Raw genomic sequence first — 17426 nt, forward strand, 5'->3', positions numbered from 1 at the left:
TCCATATGCTGCAAGTATGGCCCTGAACTTAAAAAAAATTAAAAAAAAGAATATTAATTTTTTTAAAAAGACAAGTACATGTTAAAGCTGCTTCTTCTTCTTTTTTTTTGATTTTTAGGGCCACACCCATGGCATATGGAGGTTCCCAGGTTAGGTGTCAAATCGGAGCTACAGCTGCTGGCCTAAACCACAGTATTCAGGATCTGAGCCATGTCTGCAACCTATACCACAGCTCACAGCAACGCTGCATCCCCGACCCATTGAGCGAGGCCAGGGAATGAACCTGCATCCCCATGGATACTAGCTGGATTTGTTTCTGCTGCAGCACAATGGGAACTCCTGTTAAAGCTTCCTAAGTAATGCAAAATTCATAATGCAAAATTATTTTCTCATCAGGTCCAAAATTATAAAAATCAATAAGCAGATTTAGAAGTAAAGAAGGAACAATAAAGTTCCTTTTCAAAAAGACATCCAAAACCTTTTCCTTTTTCTTCTTTTTTATCTATTATCAAAAATACTGCTAGGCTCATATTCAGAAGTATAACACACCAAAACACCAAAGCTCCTCAGTATAACTTAAGGCTAGTTTTTTCCAATTATAATTCATTTCTGTCATCCTGCTCCTGACCCCCCTACTCTCCACTTGACTAATTTATCACCTTGTATTATTCGTAAGCACTACTGCTACAGAATTATAATTCATTTCTTTTAAATAGCTGCACCTGTGGCATACTGAAGTTCCTGGGCTAGGGACTGAATCTGAGCTGCAGCTGCAATCTATGCCACGGCCTTAACCCAGTGTGCCAGGCCAGGGATCAAACCCATGCCACTGCAGTCAGAATCTTCTTCTTTTTTTTTTTTTTTTTTTTTTTTGTCTTTTTGCCTCTTCTAGGGCTGCTCCTGCGGCATATGGAGGTTCCCAGGCTACGGGTCAAATCAGAGCTGTAGCTGCAGGCCTATGCCAGAGCCACAGCAATGTGGGATCCGAGCGGAGTCTGCAGCCTACACCACAGCTCATGGCAATGCTGGATCCTTAACCCACTGAGCAAGGCCAGGGATCACACCCGCAACCTCATGGTTCCTAGTTGGATTCGATAACCACTGAGCCACGACGGGAACTCCTGCAGTCAGATTCTTAACCCACTGTGCAGGAACTCCCAGAATTAATTTTTAAAGAAGAGACCATATCTTAATTTCCTCAATCATTCCCTACTACCAAGCACAATGTTCAAAGAACTCAGTAAATATTTATGAATACATAATATAAAAACTTTACCTAGCTTATAAAATGCTAATAAGAGCTTCAGAACATTAATATGACTAAATTCTCCACAATAAGAAAGCTCTAAAGCCAAAACCAATTTTTTTTGGCCACACCCATGGCATGTGGAGGCTCCTGGGCCAGGGATCCAACCTGCTTCACAGCAGCGACTCAAACCACAGAAGTAACTACACTGGATCCTTACCCACTAGGTCACCAGGGAACGCCAAAATTTCTGTCTTAATGAAATAATTTCCTATGCTTTATGTTGATTTTATTGTCTTTCATTACTTAAGGAGAAAAGAAAAAGAATCACTCCTTGTTTACAAATGAGCTGAAGTTCTTTTCAATCACATTACCATTTACATCTACTTTGAAATGTTTTATTGTCATTTCAATAAAATAGGTAACCAAGTTATTTCTCAAGCATCAATGCATTTATCTTTTAATAAAGTGTTCCAAACTCCTCTCACATTTTTTTGATTTTTGTCTTCCTGTTATGGATGGAATCATGTCCCCCTAAAATTGCTCTGTCAAAGCTGTAAGTCCCAGTATTTCAAAATATGACTGTACTTGGAAATAAGGTTTTCAGAGAGGTGATTAAGATAAAATGAGGCTGTTAAGAGTGGGGCCCTAATCCATTATGCTTGCTGCCCTTATAAGAACATGAAGAAACACCTACAATGCAAATGCACAGAAAAAAAGGCCATGTGAGGACATAACAAGAAGGCAGCCATCTGCAAACCAAGGAGAGAAGCTTCAGAAGAAACCAAAGTGCTGATATCGTGACCCTGGACTTGCAGCTTTCACAACTGTGAGAAAATAAACTTCTGCTGTTTAAGCTACCCAGTCTGTGATCTTTTGTTATGGCAGCCCTAGCAAACTAATATACTTCCCCAAGTCAGATCCTAAACACAGAAAACTAAAACCTCCATAATACCTTTTGTGTATTAGTGAAAATACCTTTGAGATTTCCTAGAGAGGCTATGGAGTATCACAAAATTTGATCTTTTGGGAGTTCTCTTGTGGTGTAGTGGGCTAAGGATCTGGCGTTGTCACTGCAGTGGCTTGGGTTGCTGCTGTGGTGCGTGTTTGATCTCTGGCCCAGGAACTTCCATATGCCATGGGTGCAGTCTTGCCACCCGCCAAAAAAAACAACCCTCATCATATCTTTCCAATTGACAATTATCAGTAATAAATTAGCCACAGTCATTTTAAGCCTGTCATCTATCAATAATTTTTGCTTTACTCTGATGCTTGTCTGAAGGATCTCCTGTAAGCTACAGGCCAGAGTTTATATATTTTCAACAAAGAAGGATGGTCTCAGAACCCTGTATAAAGGGCTGTAACTGGTAACTGAAACCACATATACTTCAAAGAACAGACACTTGGGTACAGGCTTCTGAAGAGACATAGCTCAGATAATTTTCAGAAGACACCAGCAAACTATACTAGAATTCCTCATATACTTTTTAAAAGTTAACATGCAGTTTCATGAAACTGACAATCCAAGATTCATAGTGTGAACTTTGTTTTAATGTTCTATTTTCTGGATATATAAGGGATTCATGTTTTCGTCTTCTAAACTAATGTAATTCACATCAATTTTGTTGTTTATTTTTTATTTTTGTTGTTGTTTTGTTTTTTGCTTTTATTTAGGGCCACACCCACGGCATATGGAGGTTCCCAGGCTAGGGGTCTAATCAGAGCTACAGCTGCCAGCCTATACCACAGCCACAGCAACGCCAGATCTGAGCTACGTCTGTGACCTTCACTGAAGCTCATGGCAATGCCAGATCCTTAATCCACTGAGTGAGGCCAGGGATTGAACCTGAAACCTCAAGGTTCCTAGTCAGATTCATTTCTGCGGCGTCACAATGGGAACTCCTAATTCACATCAATTTTGTAAACTATGCTTTGGTAAGGTGAAATGAAATGTCAAAAAAACACTCCTCTTCTCATTTCACCTTGCCAGTAACTCCTGGAAAGGAGCTTATAGCCTCATCTAGGGCCTTGATTTTTGTACCTGCCATCCAGGGAACACCTCTAGGTCACTGGACTTGGGGCCAGTGAGGGCTTATGCTCGAGGGTCCCATAGAACTGTCATCAGTGGAGAATGAGTTCTTAACTGTCAACCACCCCAGAGCACAGCAAGAGGCAACCAACAGAAGTAACTACGAAAACAATTCTGAGGAATAGTTTAGGATGGTAAAAGGAAATACTGAAAAAAGTACATTTTGGTTGCAACATGTCAAAGAAGTGAATGAGAAAACAGTGTGAATATTTCAAACTCCTTAAGTAGTAAATTAATAATATTGATGAAAAAATAGCCATATCTACCGAAAGAATAACAGAAAATAAAAATAAATTACAGATTTGGCTAAAGCAGTAGGGACATAAAAAGCACATTTTAAATGTTAATATTCTGAATAGGTAACATATTCATAAGGGTTTCAAATTGCAAAAAAAAAAAAAACCCCAGAAAATGTTATACAATTTTATTTTATTTTGTCTTTTTAGTGCTGTACCCATGGCATTTGGCGGTTCCCAGGCTAGGATCTAATCAGAGCTGTACCTGCCAGACTACACCACAGCCACAGCAACGCCAGATCTGAGCCGCGTCTGCAACCTACACCACAGCTCATGGCAACGCCAGATCCTTAACCCACTGAGAGAGGCCAAGGATCAAACCCACAACCTCATGGTTCCTAATCAGATTCATTTCCGCTTTGCCACGACAGGAACTCCAAAAATGTTACAGAATTTTAAAATCCCATATATACCCACAAGAACTGAAAGCAGGGTCTTGAAGAGATATTTGTAACCCATTTTTATAGCAGCATTATTCACAATTGCCGGAAAGGTGGATATAATCCAAACGTCCATCAGTAATTCATAGATAAACAAAATGTGCTACATACATACACATGCTATAACATAGACAAACCTTAAGCATATTATGCTAGGTTTATTTAAAAAATCCACTCACAAAAAGACAAACACTGTATGACTCCACTTGTGAGGTGGTTAGAGTCAAGTCAAATTCACAGAGACAGAATGCGGGATGCCAGCTAGTGGGCAGCTAATGGCTGCCTAGAGTAAAGAGAATTGTTGTTTAATGAACACAGTTTTGGGTTTTACAAGATAAAAAGAGTTTTGGGAGTTCCCTTGTGGATCCAGCACTATCACTGCAGTGGCCTGGGTCTCTGCTGTGGTGTGGGTTTGATTCCTGGCCCAGGAATTTCCACATGCCACAGGTCTAGCAATCAATCAATCAATCAATAAAATAAGATGAAAAGAGCTCTGGAGGTTAGTTGCATAATGATGTGAATGTACTTAACACTAATGAACTATGCACTTAAAAAATGGTTATGTTCATAAATTTTATGTCATATATATTTTACCATAATTAAAGGTAAAAAACAGGAGTTCCTACTATGGCACAGTCGGTTAAGAATCCAACTATAGTGGCTCAGGTCACTGTGGAGGTGCTAGTTTGATCCCCGGCCCAGTCAGTTAAGGACCTGGTGTTGCCACAGCTGTGGTATGGGTTGAAGCTGCACCTTGGATTTAATTCCTGGCCCTGGAACTTCCATATGCTGTAGGTGCAGCCATTTAAAAAAAAAAAAGTGAAAAACAAAAACACTTCCTTTTCACTGGTGTCTAGTCACTACCCAGTTCCCATCATGCCCAATCCTCTAAAACCACTTTCCTTATTTTATTTATCTTGAGTTTCTTAATGCACAAATAAGCAAATATAAACAAAATAACTATATACGGTGTGCTGTATCTTGCTATTTACATTAAACCATGTATCTTGGAATTCATTTCAAAGACAGAAAAGTTTATCTTTTTTTTTTTTGTCTTTTTAGGGCTGCACCCACGGCATATGGAGATTCCCAGGCTAGGGGTCCAATCGCGGCTGTAGCTGCCGGCCTACAACAGCTCATGTTGATGCCGGATCCTTAACCCAAAGCAAGGGCAGGGATCAAACCCACAACCTCATGGTTCCTAGTCAGACTCATTTCTGCTGTGCCATGACGGGAACTCCAAAAGTTCATCTTTTAAGAACATTTTAGTAACAACTTTAATGTGTGCAACAAAGCTTTAATAGAAAAGAACTTACCAAAATCTGGTGGACATTGCCCATTATAAGGAAACCAATTTCCCTTCACAGTGAAAGGACTTTTTCTGTTGCTTGTTGAACCAGTTCCTAGCTGTCCATTACCACCAAGTCCAAAAGAATAAATTCGTCCTGATGAAGGAACAAAAGCAGAAGTGTGCTGCCTAGAGTAAAGTAATAGAAAACCTCAGACTTAATGTTACCTTTCAAACAATTCACATTTACATTTAGAAAAGCACAGCAAAAATTACTGATATATTTTTCACTTTAAAAAGAAAATAACAAAACAATTACAGTTCTAAAATTTTCTATGCAAAATATTAATAGCCTTACTACATACTGATCAAATTCTGTACCACACAGGCAGGCTGCATTGGCATGGTTCAGAAAATTCTCACAAATGTCCAAATTTTAAAAGGCCCAGCTCTATACTGGTATTCTTTCCAACAGACGATTCAGCAGTAGAAGTAGCATCTAACTCTATTGTCCAATAAGTTCCCCACTGGCCTTCCCTCTCAGTTAGGGTCTGAGAGATATGGTCCACCACCTGGACATCACTCAACAGTTTTAGGATAACACCCGGGCAGAAGATCAGCATATATAAAAATGCATGATAAACTATGTTCCTTTCTTCAAAAGAAACTGATTCTAATGCATATTCACTCAAACTCTTCTAGAGGAACCAGAGTGGAGGCAAACCTAAGAACTGAAGCTGAACCTAATCAGTGAACCAACTGCATGTTCAGGAATGACTAAAGGTAACTATCCAGCTCAGGCCCTGTGTTCCTCAATTTCAGGTTTTATGGTTTCAATCAAGTCTGGCAAATTCTTAAGTGTTATTTCTGTAAATATTGTCTCTCTCCCATTTATTCAATTCTCTTCTTCTTGATAACATTAAACAAATGTTTTATCTTCCCAATATACCCTATCAGTCTTTTAACTTCTCTTTAATATTCATATCCCTTGTGAGTAATTTCCCTGGATCTAATTTTTAAATCATTACTTTCCTCTTTAGCAATATGTCCAACTTGCTGTTTAAACTACCTAATGCATTTAAATTTTTAATCATTATGTTTTACCCCATTTCTAGTTCTTTTTTTCAAATCACATATCCAGTTACTTCATTTAAAACCCTTTGAATATTGTGAAATATAAAACATATACACCAACCTAGGACTACTATGACAAACCCCATCTCTACCTTGGAGGAGTCCTGTGGTTACACATGTTCAGGGGAAATCCAAACTAGAAAATAGACCAAAAGCAGAAAAGTCTCCTTAAACTAGCAAGAAAATATTTCACTGTGAACTCTTCCTATGAGGTGGTTTTATTGGGAGGAGATAGTTTCTCAGGCCTCACAACTATTTCTACCAGTTCTTAGGATTCATCTCCTGTTTCAAACTCCTTTGCCATCTGTGGTATGCTGTTTGTAAAAACGGCCAAAGTTATTCCTCTCCCTATAACCATTATCCTTATAATATGACTTCTCCAGCTGTTTCCACCAAGACAGGAAATCTATTTCCCCACTTCTTAAAACTAGGCTCTGACTTATGGCTTGCTTTGAACAGAATGAAGCAGAAATGCATCAGATATGAGCCTATGTAGTTTTCCTTCTCTCTCTTTTGTCTTTTTAGGGCCGCACCCATGGCATATGAAAATTCTCAGGCTATGGAACCTATCGGAACTACCACCACTGGCCTACACCACAGCCACAGCAACACAGGATCCAAGCCGCATCTGCAACCTACATCACAGTTCACAGCAATGCTGGATCCTTAACCCACTGAGCGAGGCCAGGGACAGACCCGGTGTCCTCAGGGATACTAGTCGGGTTTGTTAACTACTGAGCCAGAAGAGGAACTCCTTTCCTTCTCTCTTTAGGAACCCTGCCCTACCAGCATGAGAATAACCCAAGGTTAGCAGATGATGGATGATATACAGAGAGAAGCTATTCCAGCTAAGACCCCCCCCCCATAGACTAATCAGCCCCCAGACAGATTATGAGCTGATCAAATGAGTCTAGTTAAGATGAGAACTGCCTAGCCAAATACTGAACAACAGAATTATCAGCTAAATAGATAACTGTACTGAATCACTAAGTGGTTTGTTTTGTAAAATAAGCTAATTAATACATTACCTAGACTGGCAAATTATTTCAGAGTGGCTCTAGAGTCTTTTTTTTGGCTGTTGTTTAATTTCCAAAATTTTAAAAATTTGTTAATTTTTACACAGTTGATTTACAATGTTGTTAATTCCTGCTGTACAGCAAAGTGATGATTTTGTGTGTGTGTATACACACATTCTTTTTTAAATTTAAACATATAATTCTTTTTCCATTGAAAGGTATTTTGACTCAGAAGGGTTTTCAAGTTACCTAGTCTGTTATATTACTGGAAAACTAAGAAGACTCTAACGACTGTCTTATCTCAGAGCCAGATGAGCCAAGGTCAATAAAAAAAGTTTAAACTAAGGGTACTCTTTTAACAAAAGAAATGTTAAATGGAATCTTAGCATATAAAACAGACAAAACTGCTCTGGTTGAAGAAGGGTTTAATACTGCCCAGTGAGCCTCCTTCAAAAAGCCACCACTGTGACATTTCAAGGGAACAGAATGGTAGTTTAAAAAGTACTGCTCAATATTAACAAGTGCATTGAATTCCTCCTCAAATTGGTCTACTAAAGGAGTAGTTCTTAACCCTGGCTGCATCTTAGAGTTAGCAGGACTGAGTCCAGGCAACCACACATGGTTCTAAAAAACTCTCCAAAGGATTACAGCATGAAGTTGGAGTTGACAGCCGATGAACAAATATAACTATCTCAAGCAGCCCTATATTTGATGTAACAGCTCAAAAACACTGACATTATACTACTGGAATTTGAACCTTTGTCTCTCAGATCATTTCCTTGTCCCTTAGAGACTTTTTTCAGGAGGTTTTTTGACAACTATTTAAAAAGGAAATAATCCAGAGTTCTTACAGTACCAACTACCCAGATGACAAGCTGATCAAGACACCAATAGACACTCCCTCTGTATGGTAAGTTCATACATCTCAATTAATACATATCTGAAATCCCTCCAATCAAATAGTGAAATAAATAAAATTACCGGAAAAATATTGAGTTTACAAAACTAAGAATAACTATCTAAATCATGCATATTTCAACTGTTAAGAATTGCAAAATTGGATGAACAAGGGATTAACCTCCAAAATAACACAAATATCTCATATAGCTCTATACTGAAAAAGAAACTCAATCAAAAAATGGTCAGAAGATCTAAAAGAGACGTTTCTCCAAAGAAGAAAAACATATGGCCAAAAAGCACACGAAAAGAAGTTCAACATCATTAATTAGCATATATCCAGAGAAAACCATGATTCAAAAAGATACATAAAACCCAATGTTTATTTTAGCACTATTTACAATAGCCAAGACATGAAATCAACCTAAAAGTCCATAGACAGAGGAATGGATAAAGAAGATACAGTACATACATAGAATGGAATATTACTCAGCCATAAAAAGAATGAAACAATGCCATTTGCAGCAACACTGATGGACCCAGAAATAATCATATTGAGGTCAGAAAGAGGAAGAGCACTAACATGTGGGATCTAATAAAGAATAATACTCTCAAAAAAAGAGAATAATACAGAGGAACTTGTTAACAAAACGGACTCAAAGATTTCAAAACCAAACTTATGATTACCACAGGGAAAACTCTGGGGGAGGTGGGGTGGATAAAATGGGAGACTGGGATTGATAAACACACTCTTCTCTATACAGAATGGATGAGTAACAAGGATCTACTCTCTGGGACACAGAAATCTACTCAATATTCTGTAGGAACCTATATGGGAGAAAAAAAGGATATATGTATATGTACAATTGACTCATGCTGCTGGACACCTGAAATTAACACAACACTGTAAATCAACTATACTACAATGAAATTTAATTTTAAAAATTCCCTAATTAGTAAAAAAAAAAAAAAAAGAATTACAAAATTGGATAACATAAAACAATATCTGATATCTAAAAAATGATGAAATATTTCATTGGAAAAAAATACTGCTTTATAATCTTTGAATGAATTATGTATGAAATGCATAAACAAGAAAAGTTAACTCTCTAAACTTTAGTGAATATATACTCATATGAAACTTTAACAATCTAACAAATAAGATTATGACAACAGCTATTTCTGCTCACTTATATGTTGAGCTTGTATTTATTTGCCTTTTATAACAGATCCTGATTCAAATGAGAATGTGAAAAAAAGGAAGGCTTTTTAAAATTATTCCCATAAATAATTTTTCAAATACATGGTCAAACACACAAAACTGAGCAAACAAAGAAAGAGGGTACCATGAACAAAACCTAGCAGAAAGAAGAAACTACAGAAGTAGTTCCCTAAAATTTTCAGATATTGGAATTTTTCAGGCACAAGAATCCAGAACAATTAATAGTTGTTTAATGTCCAAGAAATAAAGGCCAAGCTTGAAGATAACTGGAAACATTAAAGAAAAAAAAAAAAAACTTGCTTCAGATTTTAAAGAGAACCAGATACACTAGAACTGAAAAATCACAGATAACCAAAATTAAGATCTTAAAGAATGTATTTACCAAAAAATATATAGTATGAGAATTAATGAACTGAAATATAAATTGTAAAAATGATCAAAAAGGCAGTGAAGGACAAAAATATGAAAAGTAAGAATAAGACTACAAGGTGGAGTGAGACAATTTATTACACATCCAATCAGAGCCCTATGAGGAAAGAAGTTATATCTTAAGAGATATGCGCTTAGAATTTCCCATAATTTTTTCGTTTGTTTGTTTTGCTTTTTAGGCCTAACCCTAATGTGTAATACATATACCTGTAATGATTTGTTAATATAGTCGCAAAAGAAATGTTCACATACTGAGATAAGGGAATTCACTCTGGCTTACATGTAACTTAAGCTGAATTTAATGCTAACAAAAACAACCTATTTGTTGGCCTATCAAATATACATTGTATATCTGCTTTAACAACTAAAGAACAGGGTACAGTGCCAGAAGTAAAGAATGTCCACGCTGTGTACATGCTGATTTTGTTTTTTTGAATCCTTGAAGGAAGTTATTCCTGACTTACTTGATGTTTTTTGTTCTGACAAGATATAATACCTGTGCTGAAAATTATACTTCTCTGGAGCAGTTCCTCAGAGTTATCTGAGATGCTGTCTTCCAGGTTATCATCCTCAGTTTTGCTCAAATAAAACACTTTTCTATTCCTATTAAAGACTGTTTATTGATTATTTTTTGTCAACAGTCAATTATAAAAAATATCACTTAATTTTGTTTTGAACCTAAAAATGCTGTAAAAAATAAAGTCTACTTAAAAAAAAAAAAAAAAAAAAAAAAAAAACCAACGCATTCCCGTCGTGGCTCAGTGGTTAATGAATCCGACTAGGAACCATGGAGTTGCAAGTTCGATCCTTAGCCTTGCTCAGTGGGTTAAGGATCCAGCATTGCTGTGAGCTGTGGTATAGGTCACAGACTCGGCTCGGATCCTGAGTTGCTGTGGCTGTGGCATAGGCTGGCAGCTGTAGCTCCAACTCAACCCCTAGCCTGGGAACCTCCATATGCCACAGGTGTGGCCCTAAAAAATACAATAAGTAAACAAATACATAAATATATATAAATAAAAATAAAACAACTGGAAGTTCCCTCATGGTGCAGTGGGTTAGGAAGCCAGTGTTGCTGCTGTAGCTGTGGCACAGGCCACAACTGCAGCACAGGTTAAATCCCTGGCCCTTCCAGCATGGGATAGATCATCTCAATTTCCACATGCTATAGGTGTGGCCAAAAAAACAAAAGAAACTGTCCTTGAGAACAATCAGATGATGGACCTTAAATAGATAAAAACTAAAACAACTTCTTAAAGGTGCTCAAATAACTAAAGGAAGGCATGGAAAAAGTGAAGAAAATAATATATAAAGAAAACAGAAGTATCAATTTAAAAAAGAGAAAAATTTAAAACAGGCCAAAAGGAAACAAAAGTATAAAAAATACAAAACTGAAATGAAAAATTCACTAGATTCAAAGGAAGATTTGAGTCTAAAGAAAAAAAGAGTAAGAGAACTTGCAAATAAAACAAGTGAAGTTCCTAAGTCTTAGGAAAAGATAGGAAAAATATTAAAGAAGGGTAAAGAGACCCTAAGGGACCTCTGGGACATCAAGCGGACCAACATAGGCACTGTGGGAGTTCGAGAAAGTAAAAAGAAAGATACGGAGACAGATCATCTGAAGAAATAACGAATAAAAACTTTCCAAACTTCGTGAAAGACAAACATCCAAGAGACTCCAAGTTGGATGAACTGAAAGAAACCCATACTCAGAAATAAACTGTCGAAAGACAGAGAAACTTGAAACAGCAAAAGAGAAGTGACTTGTTGCATACAAGGGATCTTCAAGAGGATTATCAGTAGAGTTCTCAACAGACACTTAGCAGGTCAGAAGACAGTGGGCTGATATATTGAAACAGCTGAGAGAAAAAAAACCTGTCAACCAAGAATCTGATGTCTGGCAAAACTGTCTTTCAAAAGTGAGAGAGAAATTAAGACATTTACAGATAAGCAAAAGCTGAGGAAGTTTGTTATCACTAGACCTGACCTTTAAGAAATATTAAAAGGAATCCTACAGGTTGAAATGAAAGGACACTAGACAGTAACTAGAAGCTGTATGAAAAAATAAAGATCTTAGTAAAGGTAAATATATGCTTGATTATGAAAGCTAGTATTATTGTAAACTTTTCTTTCTCCAAATTTTGTTTTCTACCTAATTTAGGAGACTAATTTATGTTTTTGGACACACAATGTATACAAAGTTATGACACCAATAACTGAAAGGGAGTGGGAATAGAGTTTCTGTATGTTATTGAGGTTGAAATGGTATAAATTTGAGTTAAAGTGTTATAACTTTAGAATATTAAATGTAATCCCCATGGTAACCACAAAAAGATAGCTATAGAATATACAGAAAAGGAAATGATGGAGTTCCCCTTGTGGCTCAGTGGTAATGAGCCTGACTAGTATCCATAAGGATGCGGGTTCAACCCTGGCCCCGCTTCAGTGGGTCAAGGATCTGGCGCTGCTGTGAACTGTGGTATGGGTTGTAGATGCAGCTTGGATCCAGTGTTGCTATGGCTGTGGTTTAGGCCGCAGCCCAACTCGACCCCTAGCCTGGGAACTTTCATGTGCTGAGGGTGTGGCCCTAAAAACACATTAAAAAAAAAGAAAAAGGGGTAATGAAAAGGAAGCTAAAATAACTAAACACAAAAGAAGACAATAATATAGGAGATCAAGGACAAAAAAGCATAAGGTATACAGAAAACAAATAGATAAAACATACACAATGAAAACTACAAAACATTACTGAAAAAAATTAGACATTCCACATTCAAAGATGGAAAGACCTAAAACTGTTAAGATGTCAATACTTCCAAAAGTGATCTACATGTTCAGTGCAGCTGCTGTCAAATCACGGAACTGCAAATTAAAATGACTGAGTTAACACTGTATATCCAAAAGGTTAGCAAAAATTCAAAGTCTAACAATACCAAATGGTGACCGGGACTTAGGAATTCTCATATAATACTGATGGGAAGGTAAGCTGGTATAACCATTCTGGTAAACAGAGTGCAGGTTAAGCAAAATTCAAGTATACTCTATGACTCAGAAATTCCATTCTAAGTATATACTTTAGAAATATGAAAGTTTATGTATATGACATAGTAAATGTTCAAAGCAATGTTATTTGTAACTGCCAAAATACCCAAGTGCCCATCTGTAATGAGTAAATAATTATATATACACATAGTTGAGTAAAACACAGTAAGAGCTATTAATGAAGAACCACGACTACACACAGACCATCATACAGCATGATGTTGAAGGACAAAAGGTCACAAAAGGCTAACTACACTGTGGTTGTGTATTAGAATTAACTGTTGGAAAACTAAACTGTATTATATAAAGATATATACCAGGTGGAAAAAAATTAAGTGGTCAAAACTGAGTTAAGTCAAGCAAAGGGCATATTGCCTGAGGAGTCCAACAAAATTGAATCCACTAAAGATGAAGTTCTGACTCCTATCTACTCCCAAGAACTAGATATCAGGAGAACAGTATTCCAATTCAAGTTTCATCATTAATTAGTCCAATGTATAAGTAATTAATTGGTCAATTTCTTTATTCTTTAAAAAAAAAAAAGAAAGAAAGAAAGAAAGAAAGAAGTTCAGTGCAGTGGAAACAAATCCGACTAGGAACCATGAGTTTGTGGGTTTGATCCCCAGCCTTGCTCAGTGGGTTATGGATCTGGCGTTGCCGTGAGCTGTGGTGTAGGTCGCAGACATGGCTCAGATCCTGCACTGCTGTGGCTGTGGCATAGGCTGGTAGCTGTAGCTCCAATTCAACCCCTAGCCTGGGAACCTCCAAATGCCGTGGGTACAGACCTAAAAAGAAAAGGAAAAAAAAAAAAAAAAAAAGATACGTAGTTTCTCTTCAAGTGTAATGTTACATACAATAAATTATATTTACTTAATGTTATATACAGTACTACATTAACACTATTAATATCTTGACTCAGATAAATTTGTTTCAAATAGAGAAAGGCAAAACAATCAGTATAAAAGATGTCTCTCTTGTTACTATGACTCCTTAGCAGCCAATCAGGCACTTAAGAGAGAACTTTTTTTTTTAAATGGCCACACCCATGGCATATGGAAGTCCCCAGGACAGGGACTGAATCTGAGCCACAGCTGCGACTGTAAGCTGCAACACTGGATCATTTAAATCACTGTGCCAGGTCAAGGATCAAACCCATGCCTCCCCAGTCACCTGAGCCACTGCAGTGGGATTCTTAACCCACTGCACATCAGGAACTCCTAGAGAGAATATTTTTTAATCTAAGACTATTAGATTTCCAAACAACTCATTTTTTAAAAATCTCCATATCGAGCTAGAATTGCCTTCTTCCAATAATTTACAAAAATGACCAATACAAAGGGAAGAGAAGAGTTACCCCCTATATCTTCCGTAGGCCTTTTAGAAAACATGAAGTTGTTCCTTTTGCCATACCCATCCAAATCAACAAGAAACTATGTGATACTGTAGACATAAAGTGAATGGGCACTGTTCAAAAAGGAATGCCCCACAAACGTTACCAGGGCTAAACTGGATCAATCTACAATGTTACCCTTCACGCTATTGGCACTGTTATAAACAAACAAGTTAAGTTGGGCAAGATTCTTCTTGCCAAGCGAACTGATGTACATCTTGAGCATATTAAGCACCCTAAGAGCCAAGACAGCTTCCTGGAACATGTGAAGGAAAATGATCAGAAAAAGAAAAGGAAGCCATAAGATACTCGAGTTCAACTTAAAGTCCAGCCTGTTCCACTGGAGAATACCTTGTGAGAACCAAAGGAAAGGAACCTGAGCTGTTGGAAGCCATTCCCTATGATTTATGGCATAATAGGTGTTTAATTAAAAAAAAATCCCTAAATAACTGTGTTACAAAAGATCAAAATATTCTTTTATATAACTGCTTACCTTCCACAAGCAATCTGAGTAACAATGCTTCCCATAAGTTCAAAAACTTTCCTTGGGTTTATTTCATGACTGGTAGAGTTATGACCCAACTGACCATACCCTCCAGCTCCAAAAGTAAACACTCCACCTTCCTGGGGAAAAAAAAAAAAAAAGATAAAACGCTTTGTCATTAGAAAGTCTGATAAAAGAAAATATCTTCAGGACAGTAAGTTAATAAAGAGTCAAATTTTCTCTTCTACTGACTTCACAATTTAACAGATGACAGCTGATTTTTTTCTTTTTTTTAATGGCTGCACCCATGGCATATGGAAATTCTCTGGCCAGGGATAAAATCCAAGCTGCATCAACTCAGGATCCTTAACCCACCGGAGTGGGCTGGAGATCAAATCCATGCCTCTGCAGCAATCCAAGCCACTGCAACTGGATTCTTAACCCACTGGTCTACAGTGGGAACTCTGATAGCTGATTTTTCAAGGTAAAATGTCTTAAAACTAGGAGAGCTCCAAGTTGATATGGCTAATTATTCTCATGTATTTTACAAGTATTTAATAATGCTCTAATCATTATAAGATATTTAGCTGAAGTCATCATTAAAGATACACTATTAATTTTTTTCCCCCCTTTTCAGCTTCACCCACAACATATGTGCATTCCTGAGCCAGGGATCAAATCTGAGCTGCATCTGTGACCTATGCCACAGCTGGAGCAATGCCAGATCCTTAACCCACTGCGCTGGGCCAGGGATCAGACAGGGACAAGCCAGACCATTAATTCACCATGCCACAGTAGGAACTCCTATTAATAATTATCCTTTGCACTGCCTTCATTATATTCTTGTTGAATCCCAAGTACACACCTATAAAATTTCACAAAACCTAAAAATGGTATCATTTTCAGTTTTCAAAGTAGCTCTGCAAAACAAAGTATATGTAGCCAGAGTGCACAAATATAGCTATTCTTGGCACAGATACTATAATACAGATGGTCTTAAATATATAACTGGATTAAAGGTTATGTTTTTAAAAAGTAATTAATGGGAGTTCCTGCCCTGGCTCAGTGGTTAATGAACCCAACTAGTACCCATGAGGATGCCGGTTCAATCCCTGGCCTTACTCAGTGGGTTAATGATCTGGCATTGCCATGAGCTGAGGTTTAAGGTCACAGACGCAGTTGGGATCCTGCATTGCTGTGGCTGTGGCATAGGCTGGTGGCTACAGCTCTAACTGGACTCCTGGCCTGGGAACCTCCATATGCTGCCCTAAAAAGACCAAAAAAAAAAAAAAAAAAAAAAAAGTAATTAATGATGACAGCTTAATGAAAGCACGATTAGTATTTTTCAATTCACCTGCTTTTCTTCACAGCCAGTTATGCATATAAATTTATGCTATTAAATAATGAAAGAGGGAAGTATTTATACAGATTGCTATGTAAGAAAACTGATTTTTCTATTTAAAATTTTATTACAGTAAATGTCAAACAAATGTACAAAAGACATTTTTATATACATACATTCATACATATATGAATTATCACATAACCATCATTCAGTTTCAACAACTGACAAAAGTCAAGTAATCCTGTTGCACTGATGCCCTTCCCACTTCCCTTCTGGAGGGGTCTTTACTGTTTTTTTTTTTTTTTTGGCTGCACCTGTGGCATGCAGAAGTTCCCAGGCTAGGGACTGAACCTGAGCCACAGCAGTGACAATGCTAAATCCTTAACTGCTAGGCCACTAGGGGACTCCTTTTGGGGTACTTTAAGCAAAAAAAAAAAAAAAAAAAAAGTATTGGAGTACTTTAAAGCAAACTATGGTCATCAAATCATTTCCCTTATAACTGAATGTGTACCTTCAGCAGCTATAAGTCTAAAAGAAAAAAATATATAATACAACAGTGTGATTATACTTACAAAAACATTAATTTCCATTTTGATAGAAATACCAGAAATGTTAATTATTTTTTATGTTTTTCTCCATTTTATTTTGGTATTTTGCATTACTGACTTGATACAAAATTGTATATTTTTAAAGTACACAACATGACATATGTAAACTCTGTGACATTATTATCATAGTGAACACATCCATCACTTCACATACTTTTTTTGGTGCGAATGCTTCAGATCCACTCTTAGCAGATTTCAAGTACAGAATACATTATTGTTAACTATAGTCACCGTGCTGTACATTAGATTCTCAGAATTCAATCACATTAACAGAAAGTTTGTACCCTCTGACCACAAATCCCTATTTCTCTCACCCCCTAGAACCTGGCAACTACCATTCTATTGTTTCTATGAACTTGACTTATTTTCTTTTACTACTTCACTTATAAGTGATACCACATAGTATTTTTTTATGTCTTATTTCACTTAGCATAATGACCTCTAGGTTTATTTACATTACCACAAATGAGAGATTCCCCCTTATTTTACATTGTGTGTATATG

The 17426-nt window shown here is 37.0% G+C and overlaps 1 protein-coding gene and 1 pseudogene across 19 annotated transcripts in view; one reads left to right on the plus strand and one right to left on the minus strand.

Moving 5' to 3' along the window:
• HERC4 (HECT and RLD domain containing E3 ubiquitin protein ligase 4) overlaps window positions 1–17426 on the minus strand; it is a 143526-nt gene that overhangs the window by 78720 nt on the left and 47380 nt on the right. For all 19 annotated transcript variants that reach the window (XR_014828009.1, XR_002338528.2, XR_002338529.2 and 16 more), the window contains 2 exons: window positions 14980–15110; window positions 5388–5548 (listed from right to left, as the gene is read on the minus strand). Coding sequence is in view for 13 of the 19 variants with exons in the window: in XM_021072875.2 (XP_020928534.1) it covers window positions 5388–5548; window positions 14980–15110 (292 nt within the window). In the remaining 6 variants the exon portion in view is untranslated. The remainder of the gene's footprint in view (window positions 1–5387; window positions 5549–14979; window positions 15111–17426) is intronic.
• LOC110256678 (large ribosomal subunit protein eL21 pseudogene) lies at window positions 10061–14971 on the plus strand (annotated as a pseudogene).

This window comes from Sus scrofa, chromosome 14 (assembly GCF_054392235.1).
Source record: "Sus scrofa isolate SSC_HxYL_T2T_F1_AM1 chromosome 14, Sscrofa_HxYL_maternal_Yorkshire_Landrace_v2.0, whole genome shotgun sequence".
Lineage (NCBI taxonomy): Eukaryota > Metazoa > Chordata > Mammalia > Artiodactyla > Suidae > Sus > Sus scrofa.